Source organism: Triplophysa rosa, linkage group LG6 (assembly GCF_024868665.1).
Source record: "Triplophysa rosa linkage group LG6, Trosa_1v2, whole genome shotgun sequence".
NCBI classification, from domain to species: Eukaryota; Metazoa; Chordata; class Actinopteri; order Cypriniformes; family Nemacheilidae; genus Triplophysa; species Triplophysa rosa.
In genome coordinates, this window is record NC_079895.1 from 20,838,958 (window position 1) to 20,854,084 (window position 15,127).

General features: G+C 43.6%; 1 protein-coding gene across 3 annotated transcripts in view; it reads right to left on the reverse strand.

Annotated features, from left to right (window-relative positions):
• enox1 (ecto-NOX disulfide-thiol exchanger 1) overlaps positions 1-15,127 on the reverse strand; it is a 140,012-nt gene that overhangs the window by 70,651 nt on the left and 54,234 nt on the right. For 2 of the 3 annotated variants that reach the window (XM_057336773.1, XM_057336772.1), the window contains 2 exons: positions 10,687-10,817; positions 1,197-1,334 (listed from right to left, as the gene is read on the reverse strand). In XM_057336773.1, coding sequence (XP_057192756.1) covers positions 1,197-1,334; positions 10,687-10,696 — 148 coding nt within the window. In that variant the 5' untranslated portion in view covers positions 10,697-10,817. The remainder of the gene's footprint in view (positions 1-1,196; positions 1,335-10,686; positions 10,818-15,127) is intronic. The other variant, XM_057336775.1, reaches the window with a different exon arrangement.

Consider the following 15,127-nt stretch of genomic DNA (forward strand, 5'->3'; position numbering starts at 1 on the left):
GACAAAAAACAGATTTTTTTTCACACATTCCTTTGAAGCTGGAAATCTTTTCAAAATATAATAGCTAAATAGTATTTCCAGTCCGTTTGTTCTCAATGGCTATTGCAGTAGTTTGACAAAACTCTCTTTCCGATATCTAGTCAGACTTTTTTCAACTCTTTTGTATAGACATTGGGATTTTCCACAAGTAATTTTGGCCGTTTATTGTGGGTCTTGACCCAAAGACCCAATAGTGAGTAGGATCAGGAATCCTCACCCCATTGCTAAGGGTTGGCTTAGAAGTCTAAAAAATGTATAAATATGTCTAAAAAATAAAGTGTTTCTTTCAGCTGTGGCGTATTACCAGAGGCTTTAGACGGAAACCTGAGTATAATAGTTTAATATTCATTCTTAGATGATTTCTGAAATCACCCAAGAACAAAAAAATCCTAAATGCAATTCAAATAACGAGTGCCATCCTAGCGTCTCATAAATAATCATGATCTGAAATATCGGCTCATGCATTTTAATCTCAGTGTAATTTGCCTCAATCCATGGTTTACACAGCCTGATAGTCATTAAAAAAGGTTCCAAACCAAGACAAACTTCATTTGTATAAAAAACTGACACGGGGACCAGCAAAGCAGGAAAGGTAAACTGCCAGTGTATGAAGAAAGCAAACTGCCTAGCACTCCATTAGTCCACTCATCTTCACAGCTTGTTTAGGAAAAATACAAACAACTTTGATTATAAGAGACAATTCCTGGCACACACATACTTGCACAAATGTACATGGCATTTGGAACAACAGCTGATGATGACTGAATGCAGAGGGCTGGCAATGATCAGTGGCCAAGCAGAGACAGTAGTGAAGCTCTTAGACAAACAGTGAATATAAACACCAAGCACTTGTCTTAAAAGAAAAGGGGTGCCATCATCAGGACAGGCCTTGAGCTATTGAAAGCTACAACAATCCAGTATCTTAGCAGAAGAATAAAGCTCAACCAACTGGAACGTGGGTCAATGTAAAATCCAGTGTCCATTGCTTCTAAAGGTCATGAACTTGGCTTGGACCTCTTGTGGCTTTGCAGAGAGAGAAAAATAAAAACCCTGCTGTAATATCTGTTTTTATTTCCCCTACCATTAAAATCCAAAGCACAGAGGGCTACTGTGGAACAAAAGCATTAGCAAAATAGCGAAAAGGTGAAGAGCCTTACCTGATACCAGCTGCTGCCCAGTTAGGCTCATCGGCACAATGCCCAGGTTATTCATGGCAGTTGCCCAGGCACCAGGATCCGCCACGGGCACATTGATGTGGCTCTGCTCGCTTCCCAAACTGCCAATACCGTCTGCTGCTGCAGAGAGAGCATGAATAACACACTCCATCAGACCCTCATACAAAATTAATAGTCTCTTGGTCAATACTAAAGAGAACATTAAATCACTCACAGACTAAACATGTGCATGTACGTGGTCACCTGGGCAAAATGTAGTTGCTATGCTTTTTTTACTACAGTATGGTTGCATTCATTGTGGACTTGTGTAACTGGTTACAAAGTTATATCTTACTCTTGACACTTCAACCTGCATACTAAGCCTACTACTAAATCACCATCATATTTTTAACCTTCAGTATGACCTTTGATAGATCTGATGGATTATACTATCTTGTTATGATCCAAAATGATATTGTAGTATTGTTGTTCCATCTCGTTCATACGCCAAAACTGATAGATCTAACTATCCTGCAGACTTGAATGTCAGAGGGGAAGAACAGCAGGCAGGAGATGAAGTGATGTTATAGTAAAATGAGCAACGTTTATTGTAGAGAGAAAAACTTAGTTGCGTTCAGATGCCTAACTCTGTGTAGAAATCAATCTGTCTCCGTCTAACTTCGTCCGACTTCGTCATTCTAACTTCGTCTGACTGGAAACCGTCTTGGTTACGGATGTAACCTCAGTTCCCTGATGGAGGGAATGAAACGTTGTGTCGAGCCGACAGATGGGGTTCGTCCCTGAGAACCAATCGCTTCCGACTTCTTAGAAAAGGCCAATGAAAATTGCATGCCGGACTCCGCCCCCGGATATCCGGGTATAAAAGGGAGACGGCGTGCCTCATTCATTCACCTTAGTTCTGAGGAACCTGAGACCTCTCACGACTGCTGCAGTGGGCAGCACGTGTTGTGGCAAGAAGGACACAACGTCTCGTTCCCTCCATCAGGGAACTGAGGTTACATCCGTAACCAAGACGTTCCCTTTCTGTCGGTCTCTCAACATTGTGTCGAGCCGACAGATGGGGTTCCTGTGGAAAATGCCACATACCAAAAAAGAGGATGATCTGCACAGAGGAGAGCTTGCACTCCCTGAGGGGAGTGAGGGCGGCTTCCACGATCTTCGTGAAGACTCGCGGGGACAGGGCCAGACCAAAAGGGAGGACTCTGTACTAATATGCCTGACCCTCGAAAGCGAACCGTAGGAACGGGCGATGACGAGGGAGAATTGAGACATGAGAGTAAGCATCCTTCAGGTCGATTGCCATGAATCCATCTTGACATCTGATAGATGCCAGGATGCGCTTCTGCGTGAGCATCCTGAACGGCAGCTTGAGTAGGTGCCTGTTCAGGGTTCGCAGATCTAGCGACCCCCGCTTTTTGGGGACGATGATGTACGGGCTGTAAAACCCGTTGAACATCTCGGCTAGAGGGACGAGCACGATCACTTCCTCACCAGGGGTGGCGACCTCGGCCCGAAGCACGGGAGCATCCTTGCCTCTGCTGAGGTTGACAGGATGCCCCGAAACTTGGGTGGGCGTCTGGGGAGTTGGATCGCATAGCCGAGACGGACCGTATCCCGTAGTCACCGTGACGGTTTGGGAAGCTCTTGACAGGGAGGCTAGGGGTACGTTCTGCTTCATCAACCTCCTGGGGTTGGTTCGATGGCTGGCAGTGCGGATCCCTCACCGTGGGGGGGCCCCCGGAGAGGAGATCGGCTCTGCAGTTTTACCTGCCTGGCAATGATGTAGCACAACGCACCATCCAATGAGAGTGCTTAGGCTGATGATTATCCTCGACATTGGGTCTTGCCGCAACGTTGAGTTGCCGAACACCGTCGTGTAGAGGGTGAGAGCGGCTGTGATAATACCCAGATGATGATGTGGCACAATGCACCGTCGATTGAGAGTGCTTAGACTGCTGATTATCCTCGACATTGGGTCTCGCCGTGATGCAACGTCGAGTTGCCGAACACCGTCGTGCAGAGGGTGAGAGCGGCTGTGATAATACCCAAACGATGATGTGGCACAAAGCACCGTCGATTGAGAGTGCTTAGGCTGCTGATTATCCTCGACATTGGGTCTCGCCGTGATGCAACGTCGAGTTGCCGAACACCGTCGTGCAGAGGGTGAGAGCGGCTGTGATAAACGCCCAGAGAGAGAGAAACTCTTAGAAGTGGGCTGTTGGGACAGGACAGGAACCGTCATGGATCGACCACCAGCAATGGAATGGCTGGGGTCGGGCCCGAAGGTATTCTCGATCTCCCTGGGGTCTCCCATGAGGGCCGCTTTGGCTTCCGCCGCGGCTGCTAATGGGGTGGTGGTCCCCTCTTCGATGTCTCGAAGAGGACCAGGGCTGCTGGGAAGCAGACGGTGCATGGGATCTCGGCGGCCAGAGGGCGGTCGAGTCGCGGCTGGGGAGGATATACTTGATATCCTCTGTCTGCTCCTTTACTGTCGAGAACTGCAGCTCGACAGTATCACCAAACAGCCCCCCTTGCGAGATGGGTGCATCGAGAAAGCGGACTTTCTCGGCGTTACTCATCTGTGCAAGGTTCAGCCAGAGGTGTCTCTCCTGGACCAAAAGTGTGGACATCGCCCGACCCAGGGCACGCGCAATCACCTTGGTCGCCCGTAGAGCGAGGTCGGTGACGCCGCGGAGTTCCTGCTTAAGCGCTGGGTCGGTCTTACCCTGGTGGAGCTCTCTCCGCGCATTGGCCTGATGGACTTGTAGGATGGCCATAGCGTGGAGAGAGGGGACAGCTTGGCCCGCAGCAGAGTAAGCTCTTGACACCTCAGATGCCGAAAAGCCTACGTGCTTTGGACGGGAGTCTAGGTCGAGCCCCTGGTGGACATTGATGTATCCTCTAGCTGCCCCACCATCGAGGGAAGAAAGGGTGATGGAACTAGTTGACGTGTACGCACCGAAGGGGAGCGTTCCAGGTCGTACTAGGTTCCTCATGCACTTCCGGGGGAACACGGCACTGGGGGAGAGTGCGGCTTGCAGCCGCTCTCAAGCCCGATGTACCATGTATCCAGCCGCGAGCGTTGGGAGAGGCAGTGCGGTGCACCGCAACCCAATGCCGGCGGCCCGGGAAAGCATGGCTGACATTTCGACGTCCGCTTCTTCCTGAGCTCGACCCCCCGAGGGAGGGAGCTTCAAGGAATCGTCGGAGTCTGATGCCAGTAAGTCACCCTCCGATGCTGCAACAGACATCTCATCATCACGTACCGTGTCCGATATGTGATTGAGGAACAAGACAGTGGGACCGTCTCATGGGGAACGGTCAGACGAGCAAGACGAGGTGCGAACGGTCTGCGAGCCAGTGACAGACGGATTAGCGCTCACAGTCATCCTCATATCACCCTTGCTGCTCGCCGTAGCAGTCGGCAGGGCCGTAGTCCTTCCGTCACGGAACGGGAAGCAGACGAGGTGGTGGCTGAGTCCCGTGGGAACACAGCCACCCGTGACGCAACGTCTGAATCGTCAACCGCCCGCAGTGCAGGCAGGACGTATCCACAACATCTGCCCCAGCATACTGGAAGCTGACATCGTGTCTGTCCCCCTCCTCGATGAGTGTGTTGCACCCACGAGAACAGCGGGACATGCCACGCTGGAGAAATTTGCTCTTTTAGAGAAAAAACTCGAACACTTCTGGAACCGCCGAGACGCCCAGGGGAAGTCGCCGCAGGAAGGGACAGTCCGCTGCACCATGTCGTAGAGCCGGCAGTCTTGTAGTTGCTACTTGTAGCGAAGTCTGTTGATCATGAGTGAAGGCTCCGAAGAACAAAAGGTGAATGAATGATGCACGCCGTCTCCCTCTTAAACCCGGATATCAGGGGGCGGAGTCCGGCATGCAAATTTCATTCGCCAATTTTCATTGGCCTTTTCTAAGTCGGAAGCGATTGGTTCTCAGGGACGAACCCCATCTGTCGGCTCGACACAACGTCGAGAGACCGACAGAAAGGGAAATTACATTTACTTAGTCATTTAGCAGACGCTTTTATCCAAAGCGACTTACAGATGAGGGGAACAATGGAAGCAATTGGAACAACATAAGGACAACAAAAAGCATAAGTGCAATAAAAGAAAATTGGTCTCATATAGCCTATCACAGTATACAGAGCTAAGGTTTTTTTTTTTTGAAAGAGTAGAAAAGAGATATAAGTCAGAACTGATCAGTCAGGTGTTGACGGAAGAGATTTGTTCAGACGGTTCTTAAAGTTAGCTACAGAATCTGCTGATCTTGTAGCAGCGGGCAGATCATTCCATATATGTGGAACCGATCCCGAGAAGGTACGTGAGAGAGATTTTTTACCTTTTTGGGATGGCACCACAAGACGTCGTTCGTTTGCAGAGCGTAGCGATCTGGCAGGTATATAAGTCTGCATTAGCGAGTGAAGGTAAGGGGGTGCCAAATCAGTGGTGGTCTTGTAGGCCAGGAGCAGAGTCTTGAATTTGATTCGAGGGACTATAGGGAGCCAATGTAACTTAGTGAAGAGAGGAGTGACGTGCGCTCTCTTCGGTTCATTGAAGACCACTCTTGCCACCGCATTCTGGATCATCTGTAGAGGTTTGGTTGTGCAAGCTGGAAGTCCAGCCAGTAGTGCATTGCAGTAGTCCAGTCTGGACAGAACAGGAGCCTGGACTAGGACTTGCGTAGCATGCTCGGATAGGAAAGGTCTAATTTTTCTATTATTGTAGAGGATGAATCTACAGGACCGGATGGTGCTGGCAACATGATCAGTGAAGTTAAGCTGATCGTCGATCACCACTAACAGGTTTCTGGCCGTTCTGGAAGATGTAATGGTTGATGAGCCCAGTTGAATGGAGAAGTTGTGATGAATCTTTGTGTCGGCCGGGATTACAAGCAGTTCTGTTTTGGCAAGGTTCAGCTGGAGGTGATGGTCGTTCATCCAGAGCGAGATGTCGGCTAGGCATGCTGAAATGCGTGCAGAGACAGTCGGATTGTCAGGCTGAAATGACAGGTGAAGTTGTGTATCATCCACATAGCAGTGATAGGAAAAGCCATGTTTCCAAATAATAGAGCCTAGGGATGTCATGTATATAGAAAATAGCAACGGACCAAGGTGTTGTGACTCAGAGACCACTCCTCTCCAGGATACTCTAAATGACCTACCTGTGAGGTAAGACCTGAACCATTGTAGCACCACTCCAGAGACACCCATAGCCTTGAGGGTTGACAGGAGTATGTGGTGGTTAACAGTGTCAAAGGCAGCAGACAGATCAAGTAGGATAAGTACAGATGAGTTAGAGGTGGCTCTTGCCAGTCTCAGGGCTTCAATGACAGAGAGCAGCGCAGTCTCAGTGGAATGACCGCTCTTGAAACCAGACTGGTTGCTGTCCAGGAGGTTGTTCTGGGTGAGAAAGGATTAGAGCTGGTTACATACCACACGTTCAAGAGTTTTAGCAATAAAGGGGAGGAGTGATACCGGTCTGTAGTTCTCTAGCAGTGCAGGATTAAGAGTGGGTTTCTTCAGTAGCGGGGTAATACGGGCATCTTTGAAGGCTGTGAGAAATGTACCAGTGGTGAGAGACGAGTTGATAATGTGGGTCAGAGCAGGAACAACCGATGGAGAGATGGCCTGGAGGAGATGAGTGGGGATGGGATCTAGCGGGCAGGTAGTTGGGTGGTTAGAAGTCATGACCTTGGAGACATCATCTTGAGATAGGAGAGAGAAATCCACAGCATGTGTGTCGAAGGAGATGTTGTCACACGAGGGTGCCAGCTGTTTGAATTTCCAGTCCTTGGGGATAAGTAGAACGGTTCCTCCACCCCTCCCTGATATGCGTGGACTGTGGGAGAAAGTGTAGTTATTTGAGAGAGCAGCTGGTGTGGCAGTGTCCTCTGGCTTGATCCAGGTTTCAGTGAGTGCTAAAAGAGAAAGACCAGAATGTTTAGCAATAGCTGTGATGAAATCTGCTTTGTTTACAGCAGATTGCCAGTTCCATAAACCAATGGGAAATGTAATTTAGGTAGTTGTGGACGTTGAAAGAGTGCGCAGATTATTAGCATTAGCATTGCGTGGCCTTCTACGTGATACCAGTGATTTAGGAGTTGTAGTAACAGTAGGGATTTGAAAACACATATTCAAAAGTGGGGAATAAGAAATATACAAGACAAATAACAAGAGAATAAATAGAAGTGCACAAAGTTAATACTGAAGTGCGATACTCAAGTGCCTTGTCTGTGTGCTTGCTCGGTGGAGTCGTGCAGGTAGAGTCAATGGTATTCACGCGGTGAGGGCTGCATGCGACCGCTGCCGTAGTAGTTAATCGCACTTAAATACCCGTCTGAATCACGCAATTGAATTCAGCAAGACACGCCTTCAAAATCTCAAAATAACAAGCGAAACCAGCACGAGAACAAATGCGACTTCAACACGTGACACATCCGTAGTAAACAAAGCAACGACACTGCGTTTAAACTCAATAAGACAATATTAATCAATTACACTTAAGCGCTTCTGTTGACTTCTGCTGCAAAATGCTTCTCCCACTGACTGGGCCGAGAGCAAAGTTTAAATACCCTACCTGGCATTGAACACTGCTGCAAAATGCTTCTCCCACATTGAGCGGGTGTTATTATACCAACATAGACATTGGAAAGTTACTGCTACACAACAATATCTCGTGACATTATTAAGAACCTTGAGAATGAGACCACTGGAAAGTCATCTTCTTGTGAAGACAATACAAATGCCGCATCCAACAGAATGTAGAATATAACTAGGTAAAAAAATGAATAGAATCTATAACTAATAAAGTAAATATATAGAAAAACAGTAGAGAATAATAAAGAATAATATGGATAAGAAAATAAGAAATAAATACAAAATGCATGTCTTTACTCTCAAGTCAGAATTTCATCATTTTTAGAAAATACACACATACAAAAGAAAATCAGATCCTTCGATCTATCACCTTAATAGATTCTTGGAAGACTTTCTGACTGAGGCATAGACGCTGAATTGACCTGTGAATCGTATGTCAACGTCGTCGCCATAGTGGATCAGGCAGGACTGCCCAATAAACACATGTCCAAGTACGTAAACAGGGTAGCTGTGCTTTTTTCTGAATAAAAGCACAATAGTGTTTATATTTCTCAACTGATTTCAATGGTTTACTCTCTATGTGGAGAACAAAAAAGCTCCATCTCTACTTTGAATTTGGATACCTAGACTTGGAATAGTGGAATTGTGAAACTTTGCTTGTGATGCACTGGAATGGGTTTAGAAATGTAAACATTATTGTCCTTTTTTATCAAAAACAGCTCATCTGTTGTGTTTATAGGGCAGTTTAGCCTCTCCAATATGGCAACAATACTGACGTACTGTATCGTAACAATGGGCCAAGGTGGTCAATGTGGAATTAAAACTGTGATGTCTTACAAAAGGCTATTCAATTTGATTCCTGGAGGGCAATGTGTTGCACATTCATCTCCAACTCCAACACATTCTCACTCCCGACTCGTCACATATTTACACTCGGTCAGTGCCCTTCGGCGTCACTTTTGAACGCGCAGGGTACTCCTTTGGCGTCGTTTTTCGACATGAAGGGTACGCGAATTTCACCGTCATTATGAAAATGTATATTCGGTATAATTTGCAATGATGATGTTTCGGGGTTTAATTTAAGTTTAATGGCCAGGATAATTGCGTTTACATGACACTATTCAGACAGTTTGAGCAAGTAATGTTTATTGAATGTTTAAAACAGTATCGTAATATAAAACACATAATACAAGCAGTCACAATGTCGTTCAAAAATACAAATATTCCAAGGGTACCAACGCGAAACGATTGATTTGTATGAGGAACAGATGCAAAAGCGATCACCGTCCGCCGTAAATCTCAAATCCAGTGAAGACCAACGTTCAAAACTTGCCCCCAGAGGAAGTTACATCAGCTTCGATGCCATTGGCTCTCCCGTGTCTCGTGTCCGATCGCGTCATTTCGTTGGCTTGGAATGTGAAACGGTATTGGCTCCCACAACCAACTGCATCTAGCTGTTCTGGTTTATCTGTTGAATGGGAGCCGAGTCAGCCGACTTCATGTATTCACGGACACGCACGGCATCTTCATTGTAAAGTTATCGTATTGCTTTGGTGCAAAAAGGTAAGCGAAACGAGTTGTTTGTTATATTTTGTAATGCTTTTGGTCAGTTTGTGCAATAAATACCTGTGACTGTACTTTTATTCGCGTGTTGTGTTTTATCTGGCTGAGAAGTGGTTAGGGTTAGGTTTAGGGTGAGGTTGGGGTTAGGTGCTACAAAATATTAAAACCATAAATAATTATGAAATGCTAAGAATTGCACGCATCTCAGTCTGGAGCATTTAGAAAACAGCAACGCAGTTCCCTGTTCATCGAAAAACGACGCCAAAGGGGTACCCTGCGCATTAAAAAGTGACGCCGTGGGGCACTGACCGAGCATAAATATGTGACGAGTCGGGAATGAGAACGGGTTGCCAACTCTAATCCAACACACTTGCCTGCAGTTTGGCAGACTTAGCTGTCTCAGGTGAGCTTCTTTAGGATTGAAGAGTTAACTTAGCTAGACATTACCATTACAGGAACTGAAATGAATTGAGGGTATGCATTGACGTCACTTCCCTATGTGAACATGTCGGGACATGCCCTGGGACACCCATCAAAATGGCTGAGGAGAATAGGAGAAACAAAGAAACCGGGACTAAAACACGCAATTATTTGCTAAAATTACTAGCAGCTGGACTCAATGGCGCTCCTTACGACTTCCCTATGACTCACAAAGGAATCAGGTATTCCTGGACACTGAAATTGTCATGCATCCACTCCCTGCCACCAGAGAGCACTCCTTACTACTCTGCCATTCCACCTGAGAACTACATTTCCCATAAACCTTTGCCTGGACTCATTGTGTTTTTCCACCTGTGTTCCTTAGCTTGTTAAGGTCTGTATACATGAGGTCTGTGCTTGAGTTGCTGTTTGTCAGTCGTTAGTCCTGTATGTGTGTTCTTGGTTTATGTTCTTACCTACTCTGTGTGGATTGTACTCCATTTGGATCATGTTCCTGACTCACCTAGATGGATTGTACCTACTCTGTGTGGATTTTACTCTGTTTGGATCATGTTCCTGACTCACCTTGATGGATTTTACCCTGGTTCTTTGTGTGGATTAACTGCATTCGTGTTTCAATAAACTCTTGTGCTTGCATTTGGATTCTCGTTCCTCTTTGTCCTGGCTCACACGTTACAGAAATGTTGCGCGGCATTGTGTTTCCTGATATTGTTCACGTGGTAAAGTGACGACACATCCATACCCTCTATTGCCCTGACTTACAATGCTGCTTATGTAAGTTTTGGAACAGAAGTGGAGTGACTGCTCTGCATGGTATGGCTCACTGTATATTTGACATAATTAGAGCAGGTTAGTTACCGCTAGCCATGGCTGGTTGTCTTTGTTTGTTTCTCTAGATGCCACTGCTGTCACCAGAGCACTTGCTCTTTCAAGACAGCTGGCCAAGAAGAACGGAATACTCAGGAGCTCATCACAGCATTCAGCAAAACCTGCAACACACAAAGACACAAGCACGGAGATTTCAGAGAGAGATATTCAGAACACTCACTGCCTCACTTTTATTACGACTATTTAATGCAGCTTAAAGAGCCAGTTCTATTCCCAACAGTCCAGCCAAACACACAGCTACAAATTAAACAATCCTTAATACAAACTAATCCTTCAAATAGATGGAGGTTATAAATAGTAATGATAATCATTAGAGGAGAAATATCACAGTAAGTCTCATTATCAGCTCACAATGTGTGAAATCTTACTGTTATACCGGGTTCAGTAGTTTCTGCAGCTGTACTAACAAGACAGGAGGACATTTTCAGACATTCTTTCAGTGCTTCTGCATTAAATGAATAACAGCTGAGCCATCCATCTTCCATTAAACTGACACGTGTCATGCTGTGACCCATCAGATGGCCAGTGTGAGTGACGAGATATAGAATGGGAATGCCCTTTAAATTCCAATTCATTTACCCACAAACGTGTAATAATTGTTTTATATATTACCAGTAACATTCTAAATAAATGAATATATATATATGATATATAATAATATATCAATTAAATGTGTGTAAATGTGTCAGATAATGAGAGGGTGATATCTGACCCCATCCCCATCTGTTCCCTCACAGATCACCTCCCCTCCTCCAGCACTTTCCATCATCGTGCATTATATCACCCTGAAAACCAAAGTCTGGAAGATGGGGCCATTAAGCTGTTTAATATGGGTTGGGATAATAGATCCCATACACAGAAAGAGCACACTGATACTTCCCCAGTGTGGGATCAGTTGGGTTATGAGAGTGAAGCTGTCATCAGTATGCCAAACATGCTCTTTGCTGCCACTCCAAACTGTGCCACATTATTCAAATCTGACAGATGGAAATCAACTTAGCAACGCAACACAATTTCCTTTAATTGAAAAACAATCAGATCATAACTTTGATTAGTAACAGTGTTTCCTTTGCAGGGAAATGTATATCTGGTTAGTCAGTGTGTCAGTAAATAACTATGTATTTTTTGGGACAAAGGGATAGTGCAGGCAAAAATTACCATTTTTCACCACTCACCGACATGTCCAGAGTTGGGCACATTACCTTAAAAAAGTAATTAGTTATAGTTACTAGTTACTTCTCACAAATAGTAATTGAGTTAGTAACTGATGTTACATCACTATAAAAGTAACTAATTACCAGGGAATGTAACTGCTGCGTTTCAAAATGTTCAAATGTCAAATAACTTGGATGCCCCCAATATTAAATATGTTAAATGAATGAAATCGACAATAAATAGAATAAATTATTTGTATAAAATATTGTACACTAACCTACACTATTTTAATGTTGCTATGGGTCAATGTGAGAGACACCTATTAAATTCAATATTTTATATAACAATATGTTATTATTGAGAATATTGTAAATATAAGTATCATTACCATACTGGAACAATAAAACACAATAGAATAGTTCAGAACTTTTACTATTTATTGCACAGACCACAACTGGTCAACAAATAAGTCTAAAAATAAATTATGCTTCTAAAGACATGTACCAACTTCACAACTGCTAGACATACTGTATAATGCTTTGTTTCACATTTCCATGACATAAAGGCAGAAAGTAAACAAATGCCCACACAGGCTATAGCATCTTATGTTTTACTGCGCAGCATGGATGTATAAGTTTTCAGCACGTTACAGTGAGGATAGGCAACATTTGGAAAACATTTGAAAACACTAGTGTGGTCGAAGACCGTTTTAAAATGAAAACTCAGTTTTCAAAAGTGAACCGTATGGACAAGATCTCAGATAATAATTTTGTGGTGGCATGTGAGATTATAATTAGATTAGAATTATTTGCCACCGACGTGGAGCCTCTTTCTTCCTGGGCATAAATTGCACGTTACATAAATATTCCTTGTGTTCCTTGTGAAAAATAGTGCTTATATTTCCAGTTTGCGAAAGCTACATTTGAACTTGTTGCCCTTGCCATCACTCTCTGACTCCTAGGCATTGGTGTACACAAATACCCACAGTTGCGGTCTTGGCTACTTGAGAGCGCGTGCACGTGACAGGAAGTAAGTGCGCAAGTCTTAAAAATGCCAAAGTGCAGTGCCCTTAACACACACTAAACCCACACTATCTTGAATACAGATTCCGAACGGTATTCAGGGCTAAGTGTATCCCATCATGCATCACATTGCCCGGGTCTTGCGAGATGTTGCGGAAAGCTTTCCACTGTAAGTTATACTACTACTTTTTAAGGTTATATCTTTATTTATTATATGTTTGGCCAACATGTGTTTTTTTGGGGTACAGCTGCTTTGATACAATCCAAATAAAACACTATAAAAGTATTTTATTTAGGGGACAGCTGCTTTGATACAATCCAAATAAAGCACTATAAAAATATTTTATTTAGGGGATATTTTAAAATGTTTGACATAAAACATGCACAACATGTATTAATCCATAATGACAGTAACTTTTAAAAGGCAAAATTCATTACATAGCTTATTAATACTACTGCATAAATTGTGTATAAATAACACGCGTGTTGCATTATCGTGAAATACGTACGCCAAAGTTAGATTTTGCGTGCATATGATACGTCTATTTTTACGTGCATATGATATGCCAATTTAGCGCGCGTGCATATTAACCGGCAATTTGTCTTATTAACCTGTCCCCTAACCCAAACCCTAAACCTAATGTTAACGCATATTATAACCTCTACCCTAACCCAAACCCTAAACCTAACAGTATTATTTTAATTATTTCAGTGTTTCCTCTTCATGTACATTTCAAAATGGCTGCTCTCCAGCGAGGTGCACGCAAACATTGACGTATCATATGCACGCAAAATCTAACTTTGGCGTACGTATTACACGATAATGCAACAGCGTGTTATTTATACGCAATTCATGAGACCGGGTTGGCATAGGCTATTATATATGGGAATCCCAGTGGCCTTGTTCATTGTCTGTACAATATAAACATAAGTGATCATGGCATTCGTTGAAAATCACGAATCGGTTACGCCTATTTCATAAACACGTATAGTTTTGTCCATTGTCCTACAGACCGGCAGTGTTTGTAGAACGCGCTGCACGGTCGAACCACCAGCACACATATAATGACAAGCTTGCATTACGATGTGTTAAATACATGAAGCCTCTTCAATAAGATTATTTTACTGACGATATAGATATGATTATATGAGATGTTTTATCTAGGCCATTCCAGTGTAGTGCGAATTATACATCTCTTGCACAGTATCTACGTTTTATTTAAACTGGTGCTATCTAAAGGCGTTTTTATGCATAACAGGCACATTCACAGTAACTCGTGAGCATGCAAAAAGTTTCTCTTGAGCATGAATGAAACTATTGCGTGTGCACGAGAAACTCTTCTGATTTTTTATTTTCACCATCGTTGATGCTGCATTTTATTGTCAGTAACGGTAATGGTGTTGTAAGGGGGAAACAGTAATTCGTTTGATTACTGAGTAGATTAGTTTGATTACTGAGTAAACTCGTTAGGTTTTTCAATACTGAAAAAAACGTTAGTAACGCCGTTTATTTATAACGCCGTTATTCCCATCACTGGTCATATCATTCTAAACCTACATGACTTTTTTTCATTTACAGAAGACACAAGAAGATATTTTAAATAACACTGCTAAGCAAACAACATTGGACCCTATTAACTTTTACTGCATGGACACAAAGCTACTGAGCCAAAATATGCTAAGTTTCCCTGTAGGCAAAGTGTGCTTAAAGAAAATGTTATAGTCTAAACATGTCTTAATGTAGCAGTATTTCTTTAGTCCTTTAGGTTCAGTTCTTTCTTTCAGTCTCTGCTTTTCTCAAACTGGTCACTGCAAACCCCATGGAGCATCTGACTCACTTTCAGATACCATGAAATATTTATGCTGCAAACCATGCCTTTATAAATTATGAGCTCACTTGACATTTCTAAATGATGGAGGTGCCATTCTGCTCCAAAAGAACTGATCACTTCCCAGTCTTGAGTGTGTCAATCATGATGGAAAAGCAGGGTTTGGGAGTAACTGATTACATGTAAAGGGATTATAGTAATCAGGATACAAAAATGTGGTAATTGTAATACGTTACAGTTACATGAAAAAACTAAATAATCAGATTACAGTTACAATTAGTAAAATTACTATCAGGATTACAATTGTTTAAAAACTAAATTATTTGTTTTAAAATGTGGAAGTGTAAGGTGTTTTTTTGCTGAGAAACCAATGTTTAATTAACGTTTTCTAATACATAAAACAGC